Source organism: Magnolia sinica, chromosome 6 (genome assembly GCF_029962835.1).
Source record: "Magnolia sinica isolate HGM2019 chromosome 6, MsV1, whole genome shotgun sequence".
Taxonomy (NCBI): Eukaryota; Viridiplantae; Streptophyta; class Magnoliopsida; order Magnoliales; family Magnoliaceae; genus Magnolia; species Magnolia sinica.
In genome coordinates, this window is record NC_080578.1 from 5,513,933 (window position 1) to 5,534,144 (window position 20,212).

The 20,212-nt window shown below is 40.2% G+C and overlaps 1 protein-coding gene across 1 annotated transcript; it reads left to right on the forward strand.

Annotated features, from left to right (window-relative positions):
- The first annotated feature begins 6,179 nt into the window (after window positions 1-6,179).
- LOC131248043 (protein mago nashi homolog) lies at window positions 6,180-7,517 on the forward strand. The gene is made up of 2 exons (XM_058248083.1): window positions 6,180-7,144; window positions 7,204-7,517. Exons 1-2 carry the CDS (start codon window positions 6,926-6,928, stop codon window positions 7,492-7,494), a joined length of 510 nt encoding a protein of 169 aa, XP_058104066.1. The 5' UTR covers window positions 6,180-6,925; the 3' UTR covers window positions 7,495-7,517.
- The last annotated feature ends 12,695 nt before the right edge of the window (window positions 7,518-20,212 follow it).

Here is a 20,212-nt window from a genome sequence, read left to right on the forward strand (position 1 = left end):
TTGTATTTATTGTGTCAAATGACGAACCAATATCACTCTTAGATTTTCAACAAAAGGCGAAGCGATGTTAGGGTAATGTTATATCTTACTTATGAATGTTCTTAAAATATCAAAAAAGGCACGTGTTATTACACTGAAAAGAAATAGCATGAGAAAGATCTTCATAAATATCTGGAGCGTTTTTCATGGAAGTACAATCAGCGTTGAGCTAAATGGTACACGTCATTTAATTATGAGTCATGTTTAAGAAGTTTAAGAGAAAGAAGTTAAAGGGACACAAAGAGATTAGAATATCTAGAAAACCAACGTGGTAATGATTTATCTATCATAATTGTTGAAAAAAAAATAGAAAAGAAGCTGCAGCAGAAATATATAAATAACAATAATTTTAGTAAAGTAGGACGTCTCATACCAATTTAACAAACTAATCAAATTTATTTTTTCTCTCATTATTATAACTTAATTAGCTATATCCCAATAGTAGCGGTAACCTTTAGTTGTAATATACATTTATCCTCTTACATTGGACTATTTTCATTTCCATTACAAGCCGTTCTTTCATAAATGGTTTTTCCACAATTATGCTCTGTAAATGACTTTATATAAGTATTCTTTTTTATTTGATTGCTTATGATGATCTCGTATGCTAAAAAGTCATTTCATACAAAAGGCATCGTGCAACCCATTTTTGAAAAAGGAGCCCCACTATTTGACATTCGCTTGATTATCTTATAATAATATTGTGCAGGTAACTAAATAGGCAACTAATCTTCTAAGGCATCGATCATATACAAATGTATTTGATATATCTGTCTATCTCGACACTTAGGGTCAAAGCTGTTCGGTTTAAATCGAGCCGCACAATCAATTTTGGTACACGGCACCACACGTGACAAAAAAACAAAACTAAGTGCCAACGAATATAAATAAATAAAATAAATCCCTCCATCTGAACAGCGAAAATGAAAAAAAGAGACATCCAAAGTAATATCATGATATGGCTATAGTCTTCTTAATTATTAATTATTTTCAAAATACTGTTCGATCACAGTGATACCCACAGCTGGACAGAGTACGGCAATTAATGGAGATCATAAATTGAGCAGATTAGATGCTGCCCCCTCCTCCCCTAAGATGGTGCAGCCATTGCCACATGGCCCACCTTGATGTATCCATCTATTTTGCCAAAAAAATTTAAGCATTAAGGCTAAAAATTAAGCAGATCAAAATCTCAGGTGGACCATACTAAATCAAATGATGGTGATGAAGGGCCCCACTATTAAAAACTTCCTACAGCCCACCATAATTTTTTTTGTAATGTTTATTTGCCATTCAACTTACTGAAAAGGTCAAATAAAACCTAAAATGAAGAGAAAAAATAAATACCAGCTTAATCTCAAACTTTTGTAGCGTATAGGAAACTTTTAACAGTCAATGATTACTATTTCCCATGGTATGGTTCACTACGATTTAGATCTGTTTCAATTCCAGGCTCATCCTATAAAATGATCCGGAAAAGTGCAAGGAGGGCATGGATGTAGAATACATACATCAAGGTGGGCCCCATGGTAAGGGCCACACCGTCTTGGGTGAGGCCGGGGCCGCACCAAAACCGTTAGCTTATGAATTCGTGGTGTGTTTTGGGGTACATCACATGTTTTAATCATGAAACGGCTCAAATAAATATACCATGGAGCTCACCTGGCACTTGTGTGGGATCGGGCCATTTATTTGCTTAGGACTACAACGAAAGTGCCCTGACCCATGATCAAGTAGGTCCACTCATTAGGTGGGCCACACTGATATATGAAAAAAATGTGTGGTTGGGAAAGACTAAAAAAAACTAACATAAGCTCCCACGCTCAACGTTCACATGTGGCCCGCTTGATAAGTGCGTTGGCCCAATTTTTACGTCAGCCATGCTCAGGTGGGCCCCACGATAAGGGCCACCGTCTTGGCTGAGGTCGGGGTCTTACCTAATACGCTCCCTGTTCATGTGAGGTGCGACCTGATAAAAATGGCCTACCTCGGACACATATTTTGCCACTAGTACCGTGCCGATGGCCTTCTAAAGCACCCAGCACTTGCCCTTAGCCTCATGACTCGACTAGGTTGAATAGCCAGTGGTGCAAGTGTGGCTGATAGACCCTTTTACGTTTCACACATGCAGCCCCATGCCCTTTACTCATGGAATCTTGTACCGGTACCGATGGGCTTCTATTGCACCCAGCACACCTTTGAATCAGGCCCATTGCCCTCAGCCTCATGACCCAGTTAGGTTGAATAGCCAGTGGTGCAAGTGTGGCTGATGGTTCCCAATCGAACAGGGTGATATTATCACTAGGGATGCATATGGAACCTGCAGAATCATGGGACTGAACTGGAACCGATCAAACGGTCTAATTTGATCCAATTATAGAGTGCACCAGTTCCAGTTCCAAAAATCAAATAACCATTTAGATTGGCCCCAAGTCTACTCGACTCTACTGTGTGCGTGCGGCTACCCCTGCCCTTCTCTCATCTCCTTGTCACCGATTCTCTCTCTCGCTACTCCTCTTGCCAGCCCCTAATCCTCTCTCTCTCTCTCTCTCTCTCTCTCTCTCGTTGCTCATCCCTCTCTCTCTCTTTAAAAAATCCAAAACCGTGGAATTGATCCGGAACCGAAACGGTTTTCATGGTCCAGTTTTGGTTCAATTCTAGGGTGTCATATCTCTCTCTCTCTCTCTCTCTCTCTCTCTCTCCAAAAAATCCAGAACCGTGGAAACGATTCAGAACTGAACCGGTTTTTTTGGTCCGGTTTTGGTTCGGTTCCAGGGTGCTAACAGTCCGATTCCTATTCCGAAAATCCTAGAACCGTATGGAACGGTTTTGTTCCGATTTCACCCCATAATTGAATTGAACCGACCCGTGTGCACTCCTAATTACAACCCTACAATGGATAGCCCACACACTAAAACTCAATGCTAAAGAAGATCCTAAATCTTCAATATCTGGCCAATAGATTAAACGGCCCATATCATTTCTCATATCGGCGATGTTAAATGGTTGAACATACAAATAAAGAGGATGATCATAAACACTTGATCAGTGGGCTTCAAACCAACGGTCTAGAGCAAAGATGATTGACTGTTAAATATTCAGCACGGCGGAGTCAAGAAAGGCCATCCATCCATGATAGGACCCATTAGATGGACACATTCGATTGATACATGACCCTAGCACGTGCACTGTATGGATGGCTCTCTCATGCATCGGTTCTTCCGGGACGTGACATGCTTGCGCTCCCAGGCAACAAGAAGTTCTCGTGGTAGGAAGGTATGTGGGGTCCACAGAGATGAATGTGACAAATCCACTCCGTTCATCAAGTGGACCACACAACACGAAATAGTTAGAACGGAAACGTACACCGTTGAAACTTTTTTTTTACACAAGCACACATACCCACACACTCATGCCGTAGTGGAATTTCACCACCTAAGGGTATAAATATTTATATGCAATTTAAACCACTCATAGGTTTATTACCAGTCAGGTAAAATATCATACTGTAAACACCCCACCTAGGCTAACATCTTGAAAATGCAAAGGTAAATCTAGACTATGGGCAATAAACCAAACCCCAAACCTGATCCTAACCCAAACCCAAACCCAAACCCAAAACCCATAATCTGAACCCTTAGGACCTCACAACCCAACTCAAAATTCCAAACTTAAAATCCATTAGAGCTAGGTCAGCATGAGAATATATCCATCTGAACCAAAAACGCGAAAAAAGGACCATCAGATGAACTAGCACACCGCACAGGCCCACATGCTCGGGCCCGACCTGGGTGGTAGTTTAACTACCACCGGCGTTACTTTAGCTATCGCCGCTTGTGAGGTGCGCGTGTCCTGCAAGCAACAGTTGTCTCAATGTCCGAAAATCAGCTTTAACCCCCTAGCTGACCTTATTTATTGTTTTACCAGCCCCAAGAGCCAATAAGAATGCGCCACGTGGCGTTTCTCTACCCTCAACCACTCATAACTTGCCACATCAGCTTTTTACCATCTTACCTACTTCTACCTATCACTCATAGCCAAAATCAACTTTCTTATATATTTACCCCTCCAAGACCACCATATTTACCATCTTACCTACCTCTATCTACCACCAAGAGCCAATGAGAGCATGCCACATGACATTCCTCTCCCCTCAACTAATCACAAGTTGTCATATCAACTTTTACCCCTTACCTACCTACCAATTACAACAATGCCATTGGAGAAGGCTATAAATAGCCCTCTCCCGCTTCACATGTGACACACAACCAAGAGAGTTTAAAATCCAAGTGAGGGAGAAGGAGAGGGAGAGGGAGAGGGAGAGGGAGAGAGTGAGGGTGAGGAGGTGCTCATAAGCATCCAAGTTCAGATTTTTTTAACTCCCCCTTAGCCTCATCCCGACCTTCTTAATCCCACAAGCCTAGCCCGAATTGATCATGTTACAGTCCATGTCTTAGCCTACTCAAGATTGAGTCAAAAATCTTTTCCTTTTACTTTATGCAAGCATTCATCATGACATTTATTCCCTTCTCAACCCTCCTACTCTTCTAGATTTTTAGTGAACGTATGCTCTGTGACTTGCCGTACATCAAATCTTGTTACATCAGAAATTTCTAGTAATCTAGTCATTTTTTCTTTACCTTTTTTGCATAAACATTATCACATCCACTCTCTAGACACGTTGTGGCAGTATGCTTTGTGGCTTGCTGAAAACTCGAATCTGACTGCATCAGAAATCCACATGTGCCTAGTCCCATCTCGACTACATCATCTAACCTTTGAGATTATTTTATCACATTAAGTAGAGACCGTACATTCGTACGAGTAGAGAGGGTGCCTAACACCTTCCCTCTTTTTAACCGATGTCCCTTATCCGGAATCCCGGATGACAGATTATGAGTCAATTTAAAAGTAGGAGAATCTTCGAATTTCTTCAACCTTGCATATTCCGCGGATTCTAGCCAACCGCGGGATTTTGAGATTAAGTGATTAGTGTCGACTCTAAGTCTACATTACATCACCATTCCAAACCATTCAAATCACCACCACCTACCACAACATATAAATCAGTGTGGGCGCCGATTTCCAGTGTCTACACATCCTGATACGAAACTTCTATTAGCCCCCACGTAGTTTCCAATGCTAAGCATTTAATCCCCCTGTTTCATATAAAATGGCCCACCTAAGGTTTAGATCAAGCTGATTTTTGGAATACCCTACTATTGTGGTCTTTTCTAGACTGATGGACAGAGTTGATTTGCCACATAAATCCATGTGGGCCCCATATAGCTTCCGACCATGTGAACTTCCTCTATCGCGCTCTGGTCCACCAACCGTCGTGGCCCACATGCTGAATTTTATTATGATCCGAACCATTCATGTTGTTGACTATATGTTATACAGGTCACCGCTAGAAAATTATACTGAATGGATGATTGTGACCATTACTATGTTTAGTTTATTTATAATAGTGAAATGAAAATCTGCAGTGGCTCGCATTCAACTCTAAAAAATCAATAGGTTAGTATAACCGACGAAGAATTGTAGTTGGATGTATGAAAGTATCACGAACACGGACGGTTCGAATCATAGGATCATCTCAGCATGTGGGGCCTAGGGGACGGTGACACTCGCAGGACCGTGAGTTGCGAAAGATGAAAACTGACCCCTTTGGGTGGCGGATTGCCTGTGACACTGTGTGGGGCCCATAGAGATGGGTGTGAAAAATCTACTTCATCCATCTGTTTTGACAGACCACCGTAGGGAAGGATTTTAAAAATCAGTCGGATCCAAAACCCAGGAGTACTATATCACACGAAACAGTGGGAATTTGTATTGGAATGATATTTGTTCCAATTGCCTATCCGAGTTTTAATAATTCTACAGAGGTATTGGATGGTTCAGGAAGATTTGAACCGTGGACATTGCTGTTCCCACCTTTTGTTGGTGTGGCCCACCTGAATATTGGATCTGACTTGTTCATGTTATCATTATCTATTATAGCCTTTCAAAACAGTTGGACAGAGTGGATTTGTCACAAATATCTTTGTGGACCCACACATCCCTGGGCATAGAGATATCTCCCTTCCATGGAGGCAATACACTCTCCTCCTCTGGGCCGGTAGCGTATTACTCCCCACCGGGACCTAGCATGAGCCGGAAGCTCCTGGAAGGAGATCTAGGGGGTCACCTTTATTCTTGTGTTTTATCCACCGTTCATTTATTTTAGGTTAAGAGCCTGTATAAGATGTAGATACTAAATCTTGAGTGGACCATGCCAAATGAAGCAGGGTGACAATGATGCCTACCGTTGAAACCTTTTTATAACCCACCGTGATATTTATTTACTATCTGATCTATTTATAATGTCAAACCAACATGGATGAATGGAAAGAATCGGAATCCTTTGTTTGCCACAAGTTGAAAAATTCTAATTTTTTCAGTTTAATTGAACCACATCATCACACACCACTGCATCTTAGGTGATTACATGAACCAATCATAATACATGGAAAATATGATTTTATTGGATTCGAATGAAAAAGTATAAATGTGGATTGATCCAAACTTGTTGTGGCCTCCATGAAGTTTTCAATGGTAGGATTTTCATCCCCACTGTTACCTACTGTTCAGGCCATTTGAATACTAAATCTGCCTATTATTTTGGGTCATTCCCTAAAATGATCTGTCAAAATGGATAGACGGTGTGGATTAAACAAGTAGATCAAAGAGGGCCCCATAGAACCCCTGCAAGAAGTGTCCGTCTCTAGCTAGGCCCGGGGTAGTACCCACGAGGTAATCTTTCCCACAGGTTTCACTCTCCCTACGAGAAAAATCAAAACGGGAAGAAACGAGAAGCTCGAAGGAAAACAGAAGAGGAAGGAAAATGTCAGTAGCGGAAGATCAAGGAGCGTTCTATCTGAGATACTACGTAGGGTATAAGGGCAAATTCGGGCACGAATTCCTCGAGTTCGAGTTTCGGCCCGACGGGAAGCTCCGATACGCCAACAACTCCAACTACAAGAACGATACGATGATTCGCAAGGAAGTCTTCCTCACTCCTGCCGTCCTCAAAGAATGCCGAAGAATCATCGCCGAGAGCGTGGTCTACTCTTTCTCCTAGGGTTTTTCTAGGGTTTTATTCATTTTATTTTGGGTTTTCAGATAATGAAGGAAGACGATAACAACTGGCCCGAGCCGGACCGGGTGGGCCGGCAGGAGCTCGAGATCGTGATGGGGAACGAGCACATCTTCTTCACCACTTCGAAGATCAGATGTCTTGTTGACGTCCAGAGCAGCAAAGATCCTGAAGGGTTTCGCATCTTCTATTACCTTTTTCAGGTTGGTGAAATAGGATCGAAATGTCCTTCTCTGCTTTTTTTAGGTATTCTTTGGTTTGATACATGTGATTGTTTCCAGAGCCAGGTTATGTTATGTTCGATTCCTTCTCTTTGAACTTTCCCTTTTTTTAGGGTATCGATTGCTTCGGTAGCTTTCATAACCCTTCTACCACTTTGTGCCTTATCAACGAAGGCTTAAGTTGGAAAACTAGGACCTTATTCTAGAATCTTGTATATCCTGCCTGCAAGATTCGGATAATCAACCGAATGGAGTTGCTATAACCCGATACAATGAAGGGAAAATGGCTGGAGTGGGGCAAGTCCCTCTCCATTCACAATGAGGACGAGTGATGAAATTGCAAATACTATTGTTTCAAGTGGCACTTGAAGTGTGCATAATTGCAATTAGGGGTTTCTGTCATTATAGAGCCACCCCCAATTTGGTCATCTCATCCATGATGAATTGAATGGATTGCGGATTGAGTTGTAGTGCAAAACTCTAAAATGTTGGCACTGTGGGAATTAGGTGAAAGCATCCACCCACCAGTTCGGGATAATTGTACCATTCCTCCACAACAAGCACTGTCCGATTTCATGATTTTTTACGATTCTTGTGGCAGAAAGGAAGGGGAAAATATTAGGAATACATGCGTTGTCACTCCAATGTAAATCAAGACAGCTCAATGAACCTCTTATGTTCTGAAGTGAATGGTGGAGTGGAATGTTGCAACAGGATTCAAGAAGTTGGCCACATGTAGTTGATAGAAGGCTTGGTAATGGTGATGATGTTCTCAAATGAATGGTGCCATATTTCTTAATTTGTTTGGATGCACTGGTGGATTGAAAAGCGATCATTACTATACAGAGAGGAAATGAAGAGATTCTAACATAAATTGAAGTAGTCCTCCAGTGTCAATTATATTCCTTGACTCAAAGCAACATAAATCAGGCCTAGCCCCTTGCTTGCTGTGAATACTAAGGTAGACAATTGTAATTTTATTTTATTTTTTTTCTTTTCCAGTTTATTGAAGTAGGCAATTACAACCACTTTCACCCACTTATATGCTGTTTTCCACTTTTAAGGGAGTCAAGATGGTAAATCTCTTCATGAAAGGTGTTAGCTACGTCTGATTCTTCAAAAAAAAAACATAAAGGTGCTAACTACATCCAAATCAATGATGTTCGAAGGAAGAGGATATACAACCACATAAACATAAGTAAGCAACATAAGGTCGTCTGTTCCTGAAACGTAACAGAATTCCTTGTATTAAGAACCCAAAGAATGATCTTACTCACTCATAGTCTGAATCCTCGATATTTTAACTTATTTGAATTGTACCAACTGCTCAAATCTCTACAACCAAACCAGGAATTTATCGTCTATTTATAGCTAAGGGTGATTACTGTAAAATATGTCGGCAGTTATGCACGGTAAGCTGCTTGATGAATCTGTTTCTGTCCCTCTATAAATATTTGGAGGTAACCGTTCGTCACCTAATCAAATTTATAGATTCACAGTAAATTATAACTAGTGGGCTTCAGTGTCAATACATTCTATCCATCAAAGGACTAATAGAAATTTTAGAAATGATCAAACAAATAAATAACAATGCAAGCAATTAATTGTAGTATTAGTTAAATACACAACTATCTTAGAATGACCGTGTCATATCGTGCCAACTGCCATGTGCGTCGGTCCCAATTCCCCCTACAAGTCCAACTCGCATAATTAAAGTAAGATAGTAAAATTTCTAACTATTTACTCGGTATCAGCACCATCTCTTGGATTAGTTGCTTGCTTCTTCTTCTTCTTCTGTTTTTTTTCTTTTTTTTTTTTCATGAGACTACAAAATGGGATTTTTTCATCGACGTGACTTTACATTTTCTAGTTGGCATCTTCTTAATGGCAACTCCGATGACTTCACTGACTTGGGTAGAGCTCTAACTCTTTTCATTCTGTTCTGATCTGAGAGAGCCGATCCTCATGCCGATCGGTATCGGTCTCTCCATTTTCGTGGTCATACTGGTGTTGTTGATAGGGAGATTCCTGCTACTTTTGTAGAAGGTAATTCCTCTTCTTTCTCTTCCCTTTTTCCCTTCTTTTTCCTAAGGGTGAAATGGTATCGTGTGAGACTCGCGCAGGTTGAAATGGTTTTGCGTTAATCTGGAACCTTATTCACAGAATGAATAAGGGTGGATGCAACATGACGATTGCTTTCCAATTCCAATTAGAAGTAATGAGTTTGAATTTTCATTTCCCGGGAATTAGAAGTAATGAGTTTGAAAATTCTATTTCCCGAGAAACAGTAGGTTTATGATCAATCTGAATAACAGTATGTTCAAGTGACAACTGAATAATCAGTCTATTGCAAATGATGCCAAAATGCAAGCTTCAGACTTCCTACGCTAAAGTGGCCTCATTGGCTCTAAAGAAGCTCAGTGGAACCATGCATCCAATGTCAATAATGACAAATAGTGACACATCTTAGCAACCAGGAACCATATGTTCCTCACCCAAGGATATGCACACAATGCATAGTAACCAGTGATTTTGGCTTGTAGAAGCAGGACTGTGTTCTGTGGTCCAGACTATTTAGCTGAACTGATTGGATTTGTTACAGAAAGTTACGTCATTATACTCCTTCCATATCAACCATAAGTGTGCAAGCATCGAGGTTCAAGAGGCACCAACCTTTCTACTACTACTTTTTTCCTTTAGGTCCCCATTGCCTTGCCTAAAAAAATGGCTTTGAATGGTCCTGGCATCACTCCATTGGTACCAAATAAACTGAGAATTTTCATCAAATTTTCATGGTGAACCTGCAATGAGAAAAGAGATTATCCACTGTCTCCTCGTTCGTAGGGATATGTTACATACATATTGGGGATAATCATATTCCTGCTTCTGAGATGAGTTATCGGTGGACCCAGATACTACCGAATATGTGCAATCCAAGATGTCGACTAACTAGAAATATCCCCCGATAACATGGCATAAAAGGAACTCACAAAGAAGAAGGCTCCATCCCACTAATCCCTCTCCCCGTGAAATAGGAATATCTGCTCAATCCACCCATCATGCTAACAAATTCATCAATTTCCTCATCCATTAGATTTCTGCTAAATCCAAGGCTCCAAACAACTCACCTATCACATTTGTTATAAGCTTGTGAGACCATAACTTCTTTTTTATGCTGCCACTTGGTACAATCCTGGGAATGCATTACATAACACTACAACAAACATTCCCCTAGAATAAAAAAAACTAGCCCCATGCAGAATCTCCCTTTTGTTGCCTTCAAAGATTCCTTTTTCCATGGTCAGTGTTTGGAATACTCCTTTTCCATGGGATGGACATTAGGAGGAATCGTCTTTGTTTGGAGTTCAGATGGTTTGGTATATGTGGATTTCGTGATTGGACTCTTCTCTATAACAGTTTATTTAAAGGTGAACAATGGTGATAGTTGGCTTCTCTTTGTAATGTATGATTTGTACGATCCAAGCATTTAGGAAAAATTGTATTCCCTTTGTAGTAGATCGAATGCGCCATGATGTCCGGGCGGTGGCTTCAACATCATTAAATTCTCGCCAAACTTGGAGGATCGGTTTCTAGTGTAGTCTAGAGAAGATTCCCACGTTCATTGTCTGATCATTATGATATTGTATTCAAATCTAAATATCTAATATGGAATTGTTGGGTCCATTACCTTTCAAGTTCGAGCTGATGTATAGTGATACAAGGATATAGTTAGATTAGTTGAGGTCCCTTACTGTTGAGGGTTGGATTATTGTTAGCCGGTAAATCTAAGGACGATTAAATTGAAATTAATGCAGTAAGGAGCACTTTGGGAAGGTTGAGGAGACTTAAGCAGCAGGTTTGGAAAATATTCAACAAATCAATAAGAGTAGCGAGACACGCGGGCCGCTGCTTCAGTGGATAAGCAGATCCCTGGCTATGGGGCCACTGTGATGAATGTGCATTACATCCATGCCGTCCATTCATATTTATAGCTCATTTTAGGGCATTATCCAAAAAATGCAGCAGATCCAAATCTCATGAGGACCACACCAAAGGAAACAGTGGTGATTGACCATACCTTCAATCATATCAATTACATTTCCTTCATATCTTCAATCACATCAATTAGATCTTCAATCATATCTTTAAAATCAGCCCCACGTATCTCCCAAAATAGTAAATTATAATCCTTGATTTAGGCCCCTAAATCTATAAATAATAGGCCAAAAAAGCAGGACATGTTAGGCCCTTCGATAAGCCATGGGCCTACGTCATTGGCGGGCCCTATGGTGGGCCTAGGTGGGCCATGGGCTTGCATCAATAAGGAAGTATGCGCTTTTGATGACTTCTAGGATATAAACCATTAGCACTTACAAAAACTAAAAAATGATCTAGAGGCATTCATTGACCAATCGCATGGTCGGTGCCATCAAGTTCATTGGTCTATTGTCTAACACGAGCATCATTGACCTAATGGCAATACCTTAAATTTTCAAATCTTGACATAAAATCACTTGCATCACGAGGCATAATTAATAGCTTAACTTCTCTATCTCCACAGATGCATCGTCATCAAAGTCAATGGCACTGTCAGGCAAGATTGATTTACACATCCTATGGCCAGTGTAATGTGAACCATTAGCACTTGCAACCACTGCCAAATGATCTTAGTGGCATTCATTGACCCATCCCATAGTCAGGGCCATTGACTTTGTTGGTTTGTTGTCTAACACGAGCATCAGTGGTCTACTTGTCTAACATGAGCATCATGGTCTAGTACAGTTCTGGGTCTTTGTTGTGCATGACCAAACCATCTAAATCTACTTTCTATTTTCTTATTACCTATTGGTACGCTACTCTTAAGCTCCCATAGATGCATTCATTTCTATTTCTATCCTTCCTCATCATGACACTCATCCATCTTAGCATCTTCATTTCAGCTATCCTCAATCCTATAAACATCTTGTTCCTTAACTACCCAATATTCTGCTCATAAAACATGGCCGGTCTTATAGCTATCATATAAATTTCACCCTTTAGTCTGATTGGTACACGATGATCATATAAAACTACAAAGGCACAACTCCATTTCTTCCACCCAGCTTGGATTCCATGGACCACATCCTTCTTAATCTCTCCACTCTCATGAATTAATGACCCAATATATTGAAAACAGTCATTTTGGGATACTTCTTAGTCAACAATCCTAACTAATTCCTTTTTTGCACTCCTATTGTTACTAAAATTGAAGTCCTTATACTCTAGTTTAGTCCAACCAATTTAAAATCCTTTAGATTCTAAAGTACCCCTTCATAAATCTCTGTGTTTATGCCCTCCCTCATCTTGCCAATCAAAACTATGTATCTACAAACAAAATACACAATGGGATCTTTTCAAGAAAATGCCCTATTAACTGGTCCATAACCAATGTAAAAATGTACCAGCTCAATGCCAACCCCTGGTGCAAGCCTATAATAATTGAGGACTCACTTGTCTCTCCACTAGTGATCTACAAATTTGATACCACCAGTGGTTATCACAGGAGTATACAATCTAAATGGAACCATACATGTAGCGTGAGGATGAGATTAGTCTTTCAAAATGTCCTTGACAATATTTCTAATAGTGAAGATGACTTTCTACATGTTTATGATTCATAACTTATTTTCAGTCAGGATATAAAGTAGAGTTTAGTTGTTAGTTAGATGGATGCGTCAATGGATAAGGGAAAGAATATAACTTATAAGTACCTCTTATACATAATTTTTTTGAAGAAATCGAGAAACACCAATGATACTCATGTTGGAGACATTGGACAGTAGAGTAATGAAGTTGATGGCACTGCCCATGGGATGAGTCGATTGATATCACCCAACAACACCATTAACATTAAAGAAAATGCATTTGTGGGATGGAGGGGAAGGTAAATTATTAATTGTCTCACGATGAGAATGATGTTATGTTGAGATTTGACATTTCAAGGTATTGATAAGTACCTCTTGTACAAATTTGTTTAAATAAAAGCAAGACGTGACAATGAGCTCATCTTAGCCAACAGGCTAGCAAAGTTGATGGCACTGACTATGGCATGGGTCAACATGCCACATGACAACACAATCCACTCAAATGATGATTTTCCACATTTGGTTCTACCATCTGGAATATCTACCCAAGTCAGTGAAGTCATCGGAGTTGCAATTAAGAAGATGCCAACTAGAAAATGTAAAGTCACGTCGATGAAAAAATCCCATTTTGTAGTCTCATGAAAAAAAAAAGAAAAAAAGAAGAAGAAGAAGCAAGCAACTAATCCAAGAGATGGTGCTGATAGTGAGTAAATAGTTAGAAATTTTACTATCTTACTTTAATTATGCGAGTTGGACTTGTAGGGGGAATTGGGACCGACGCACATGGCAGTTGGCACGATATGACATGGTCATTCTAAGATAGTTGTGTATTTAACTAATACTACAATTAATTGCTTGCATTGTTATTTATTTGTTTGATCATTTCTAAAATTTCTATTAGTCCTTTGATGGATAGAATGTATTGACACTGAAGCCCACTAGTTATAATTTACTGTGAATCTATAAATTTGATTAGGTGACGAACGGTTACCACCAAATATTTATAGAGGGACAGAAACAGATTCATCAAGCAGCTTACTGTGCATAACTGCCGACATATTTTACAGTAATCACCCTTAGCTATAAATAGACGATAAATTCCTGGTTTGGTTGTAGAGATTTGAGCAGTTGGTACAATTCAAATAAGTTAAAATATCGAGGATTCAGACTATGAGTGAGTAAGATCATTCTTTGGGTTCTTAATACAAGGAATTCTGTTACGTTTCAGGAACAGACGACCTTATGTTGCTTACTTATGTTTATGTGGTTGTATATCCTCTTCCTTCGAACATCATTGATTTGGATGTAGTTAGCACCTTTATGTTTTTTTTTTGAAGAATCAGACGTAGCTAACACCTTTCATGAAGAGATTTACCATCTTGACTCCCTTAAAAGTGGAAAACAGCATATAAGTGGGTGAAAGTGGTTGTAATTGCCTACTTCAATAAACTGGAAAAGAAAAAAAATAAAATAAAATTACAATTGTCTACCTTAGTATTCACAGCAAGCAAGGGGCTAGGCCTAATTTATGTTGCTTTCAGTCAAGGAATATAATTGACACTGGAGGACCACTTCAATTTATGTTAGAATCTCATCATTTCCTCTCTGTATAGTAATGATCGCTTTTCAATCCACCAGTGCATCCAAACAAATTAAGAAATATGGCACCATTCATTTGAGAACATCATCACCATTACCAAGCCTTCTATCAACTACATGTGGCCAACTTCTTGAATCCTGTTGCAACATTCCACTCCACCATTCACTTCAGAACATAAGAGGTTCATTGAGCTGACTTGATTTACATTAGAGTGACAACGCATGTATTCCTAATATTTTTCCCTTCCTTTCTGCCACAAGAATCGTAAAAAATCATGAAATTGGATAGTGCTTGTTGTGGAGGAATGGTACAATTATCCCGAACTGGTGGGTGGATGCTTTTACCTAATTCCCACAGTGCCAACAATTTAGAGTTTTGCACTACAACTCAATCCGCAATCCATTCAATTCATCATGGATGAGATGACCAAATTGGGGGTGGCTCTATAATGACAGAAACCCCTAATTGCAATTATGCACACTTCAAGTGCCACTTGAAACAATAGTATTTGCAATTTCATCACTCGTCCTCATTGTGAATGGAGAGGGACTTGCCCCACTCCAGCCATTTTCCCTTCATTGTATTGGGTTATAGCAACTCCATTCGGTGGATTATCCATCCTGAATCTTGCAGGCAGGATATACAAGATTCTAGAATAAGGGTGAAATGGTATCGTGTGAGACTCGCGCAGGTTGAAATGGTTTTGCGTTAATCTGGACCCTTATTCACAGAATGAATAAGGGTGGATGCCATGTGACGATTGCTTTCCAATTCCAATTAAAAGTAATGAGTTTGAATTTTCATTTCCCGGGAATTAGAAGTAATGAGTTTGAAAATTCTATTTCCTGGGAAACAGTAGGTTTATTGATGAATCTGAATAACAGTAGGTTCAAGTGACAACTGAACAATCAGTCTATTGCGAATGATGTCAAAATGCAAGCTTTAAACTTCCTACGCCAAAGTGGCCTCATTGGCTCTGAAGAAGCTCAGTGGAACCATGCATCTAATGACAAATAGTGACACCTCTTAGCAACCAGGAACCATATGTTCCTCACCTAAGGATATGCACACAATGCATAGTAACTAATGATTTTGGCTTGTACAAGCAGGATAGTGTTCCGTGGTCCAGACTATTTAGCTGAACTGATTGGATTTGTTACAGAAAGTTACGTCATTATGCTCATTCCATATCGACCATAAGTGTACAAGCATCGAGGTTCGAGAGGCACCGACCTTTCTACTACTTCTTTTTTCCTTTAGGTCCCCATTGCCTTGCTTGAAAAAAGGGCCTTGAGTGGTCCTGGCATCACCCCATTGGTACCAAATAAACTGAGAATTTTCATCAATTTTTCACTGTGAACCTGCAATGAGAAAAGAGATAATCCACTGTCTCCTCGTTCGTAGGGATAGGTTACATACATATTGGGGATAATCATATTCCTGCTTCTGAGATGAGTTATCGGTGGACCCAGATTCTACCGGATATGTGCAATCTAAGACGTCGAATGACTAGAAATATCCCCTGATAACATGGCATAAAAGGAACTCACAAAGAAGAAGGCTCCATCCCACTAATCTCTCTCCCCGTGAAATAAGAATATTTACTCAATCCACCCATCATGCTAACAAATTCATCAATTTCCTCATCCATTAGATTTCTGCTAAATCCAAGGCCCCAAACAACTTTGGAAAGACATGGAGAAAGAACAGACAGTGAAGGCCAACAAATAGAATGCTCTAAGTTAGTTCCTATGAACAACAGTCATCTCTCCTGGTTCTCATGGTGATGGCCAGCAATCTCGAATCATCTAGTGATGAGCTTTATATAAGCATTGGAGCAAGGGGTGGACGATAGTTGTTCGGATATGATACCATTGGACCAACCCACATGTCTCAAATCTTGCTGGCTAGGATAAATGGAGTATTGTTGCCAAGTCGGTGTCCGGATCTGCTAGAATCCTTAAGAGATAACACTCAAGCAAGAGGGATATCGCAGATCAGGGTTAGGATAGATGCTGTATTGCCGATGGATATCTTGCTAGCAAATCTTCTGAAGGGGCACGGTCTAGTGGTATCCGTACATTGTGGGCTTACGGTGGTTCCGGGCAGATTTGCGACCCACATGATGTCCAAGAATCCAACCTATCCATAAGATGCGTCACCTCAGAAAACCCCTAGAACCCCAAACTCAGCCTGATCCAAAACTAAGGTGGACCACAGAAAAGGAAACAGGCTAGGAGGGCAACGCCAACCCTTAAATTTCATTCTTTTGTTTGTTTTGAAACATGAAATTATTTATTAGGCAGAGCCAAAAGAACATGTCTAAGAAAAGCAAGCAAAACCAGAAGCAAAGAACAAAGAATACATGAAAGACATAAAACTATAGTACAACAAGCCAGTCCCATGATTAGAAACCACCCAGACCTGGACTAAGGAGCCCAATCTCTAAAGAAGCTTAGCACCCTACAGAAGACCCCAGCAAAGGAGAGGCAAGAATTCTGAAAGTAGCGATTGTTCCTCTCAGACCAAATAGCCCAAATAACTGCAAGGAGATAGTCTCCAAGTCTTCCTACCAAACAAACCCCCATCTTTCGATGCCAAGAGTCGAAAAAACCCTTTATAGACGAGGGCATCATCCAGTGGACACCCGCACGAACCGGCAACCTTGACCAAATGTCTCGTGCAAAGGAGCAGTAGAGGAAGAGGTGATCCACTGATTCGGCTCCTTGAAGACAAAACAAACAAATGTCGGTAAGAGCCATTCCTCTCTTCCAGAGATTGTCTATAGTGAGGATGCCGTTCTTTTTGACCAACCAAGCGAAGGCCACGACTTTAAGGGGGGGCTCCAACCAGACTGCCCCAAAGGGATTGCACCTAGTTGGGAGAGAGTTAAGAGACAAGAGTCTTGTAGAAGGCCTGCACTGAAAAGGTTTCCAAACTAGATAAGCTCCAAACCACAGTATCCTCTATCCCGGGGGAAGGAGCATAACCCTATCATCGAGATAGGAGAGTGGTTAACAATTCTACTCACAATCTATTAGATTTCTTCCAAATGGGGGGGATCCAAACCCCATTCGCACCCTCACTCAAAAAACAACCTACCACCGAAACATTGATGTCACGGCCAAGAGCAGACAAAGCAGGGAAGTACGAAATGAGGGAAGAATCGCCACGCCATTTGTTAGCCCAGAATCTCACTACTTCCCCATTACCCCAAAAAAAATAAAATCAAACCATTAAAGACTTTGGGAGCAACCCAAACAATCCCTTTCCAGACAGAGGAGCAATAAAGAGAGGAGGATTTGGTCCATTTGCCACCAAAGTCTACACCATATTTAGCGCCAAAGATCGATCTCCAAAGGTTGGATCCCCTTTGTCAAACCTCCGGACCCATTTGCCCAGCAGTGTCTCATTAACCAATTCTAATCTCTTAGGAAGTAGATTGCGTCCAACCCCCGCCCGGACAATAATTTGTCCATATAGGAGTTCCTGTGGGGCCCACCGTGATGTATCTGTTTATCCACACCATCCATCCATTTTCTCAAATTATTTTAAGATATGAGCCCAAAAATGAGGTAGATCCAATGATTAAGTGGACCACACCAGAGATGACTCTTGTATTTGATGCAACCCAAGCTCACTATTCGGTGTGGTCCACTTGAGCATTGGAACTACCTCATTTTTGGGCTCATACCTTAAAATGATCTATGAAAATGGATGGACAACATGGATAAACAGACACATCACGGTGGGCTCCAAAGAAGCCCTTAAATGGGCAGATTATTGTTCAGGCGGGGGTCAAACGTAATCCGCTTCCAATCTCTTAATGATCGCTCCCCTGTTAAAGTAGGAAGTATAGACTTCCTACCAAGTAAGGAGAGGGAATTTTCTGTGTGGAGATCCTCCCTGCCAAAGGAACTCCCCAAGGAGTTTATCGATTTGGAGGTTTTAGGGCAATGGAAAAGAGAGAATAAATGGGCATGTTGGAGAGAAAATCCTTGATTAAAGTTATGTTGCCACACAGTGAGAGGAGTTTCTTTTCCAAGGGGAGAGTCTCCTCTCCACACATTCCAAGATTTTATCCCAAAGATAAAGAGCAGGTTTTCCCACATGGAGGAGAAGATCAAGGAATGTTGTTAGAAGAGTTCCTACACCGCACCCAAACGTTTCTGCCAAGCAAGAGATCTCCATCGAAAGGTTAATTATGAAGAATTCACTTTTAGACAGATTAACCTTCGTACCTGAAATTAGAGTTGTACACGAGCTGAGTGGAGTTTGACCCAAGTTTGGTTTGGCTTGTTATGAGACGCCCCCTTTCGAGCTTTACACAACCCGAGCTTCAAGCCTATCCCTACTGTTTGAGCTTGGTTTGGTCTAGATTATACAAGCTTGAGCTAGGTTTGGTTTGGTCCAAATATCCAAGCTGAGTTGAGCCGAATCAAGCCAAGTTTGAACAGAGGTCAACTCATTTTAATTTTTATTTTGCTAAATAAACAATATACATAATATAAACTTTTTTAGAATACAAAGATAACACTACGAGAATATAATCTACGAGCTGAATTAAGCCAAGTCAAACTGAGCTTTGAGCTGATATTGCCCTGGTTTGAGCTTAGTTTTTTATTTATTTATATTTAAATGAGCTTTTTTAAAATACAAAGATAACACTACGAGCATATAATTTACGAGCTGAATTAAGCCGAGTCAAACTGAGCTTTGAGCTGAGCCAAGCTGATACTGCCTTCGTTTAAGCTTAGTTTATTTTTTTAAAAACAAGCTTGATTGCGAGGCTTGGTTTGGTTTGAACTTCTATTCAAACCAATCCAAGCCAAGCTTTTTCAAACCAATCTGAGCCGAGTTTTCGATCTAGCTTGGTTTGTGTCCAAAAGACTCCTCCGCCTTGCAAAAGACTACAGTATCATCAACAAACTAGAGATGGCAAATAACATAATGTTAATAACCTGCCTGCCTGCCTGCCTTTATTAAATATTAACATTATGTTATTTTGTATTCCTTAAAGATAAATTATACCTTTTAGTCGTGGAAATTCCACTTGGAAGCGACGCAAAATTGAAGATATAACTGTACAACTTTTTATATAGCCTGGGTGAAGTAAGAAGTTGATATCAAGTGGGAAGCCAGCTGTACGACATTATGTTAATAACCTGCCTGCCTGCCTGCCTTTATTAAATATTAACATTATGTTAATATTTAATAAAGGCAATCTGATGTTTTAGACAAGTAAATACAATTTTTAGTTCACAATACATCTAAACTTGGAGCCATAATTTGGCTAGTTCAGTTTGAATTAATTGTATGCCATGCGTACAAGTTCTCAATGCATATGTATCATCCACAAAACAGGGACAGAGTATCGATTTGGTGTAATTTTTTGTTGCGTTTTCATGCACCAGTTAAGTAAATTGGGAACATACAGTTAAGAGATGATTCGGCCAATTCACCCTGACTCGAGCCAGTTGTGATATATCTTCTTCAAATGACCAAATGCATGCAGTCTTCTGTTCTTCTTACCTTTGTGGTTAAAAACTATACTGTTCAACCATGGCATTCTATTCTAGAATCCAGAATA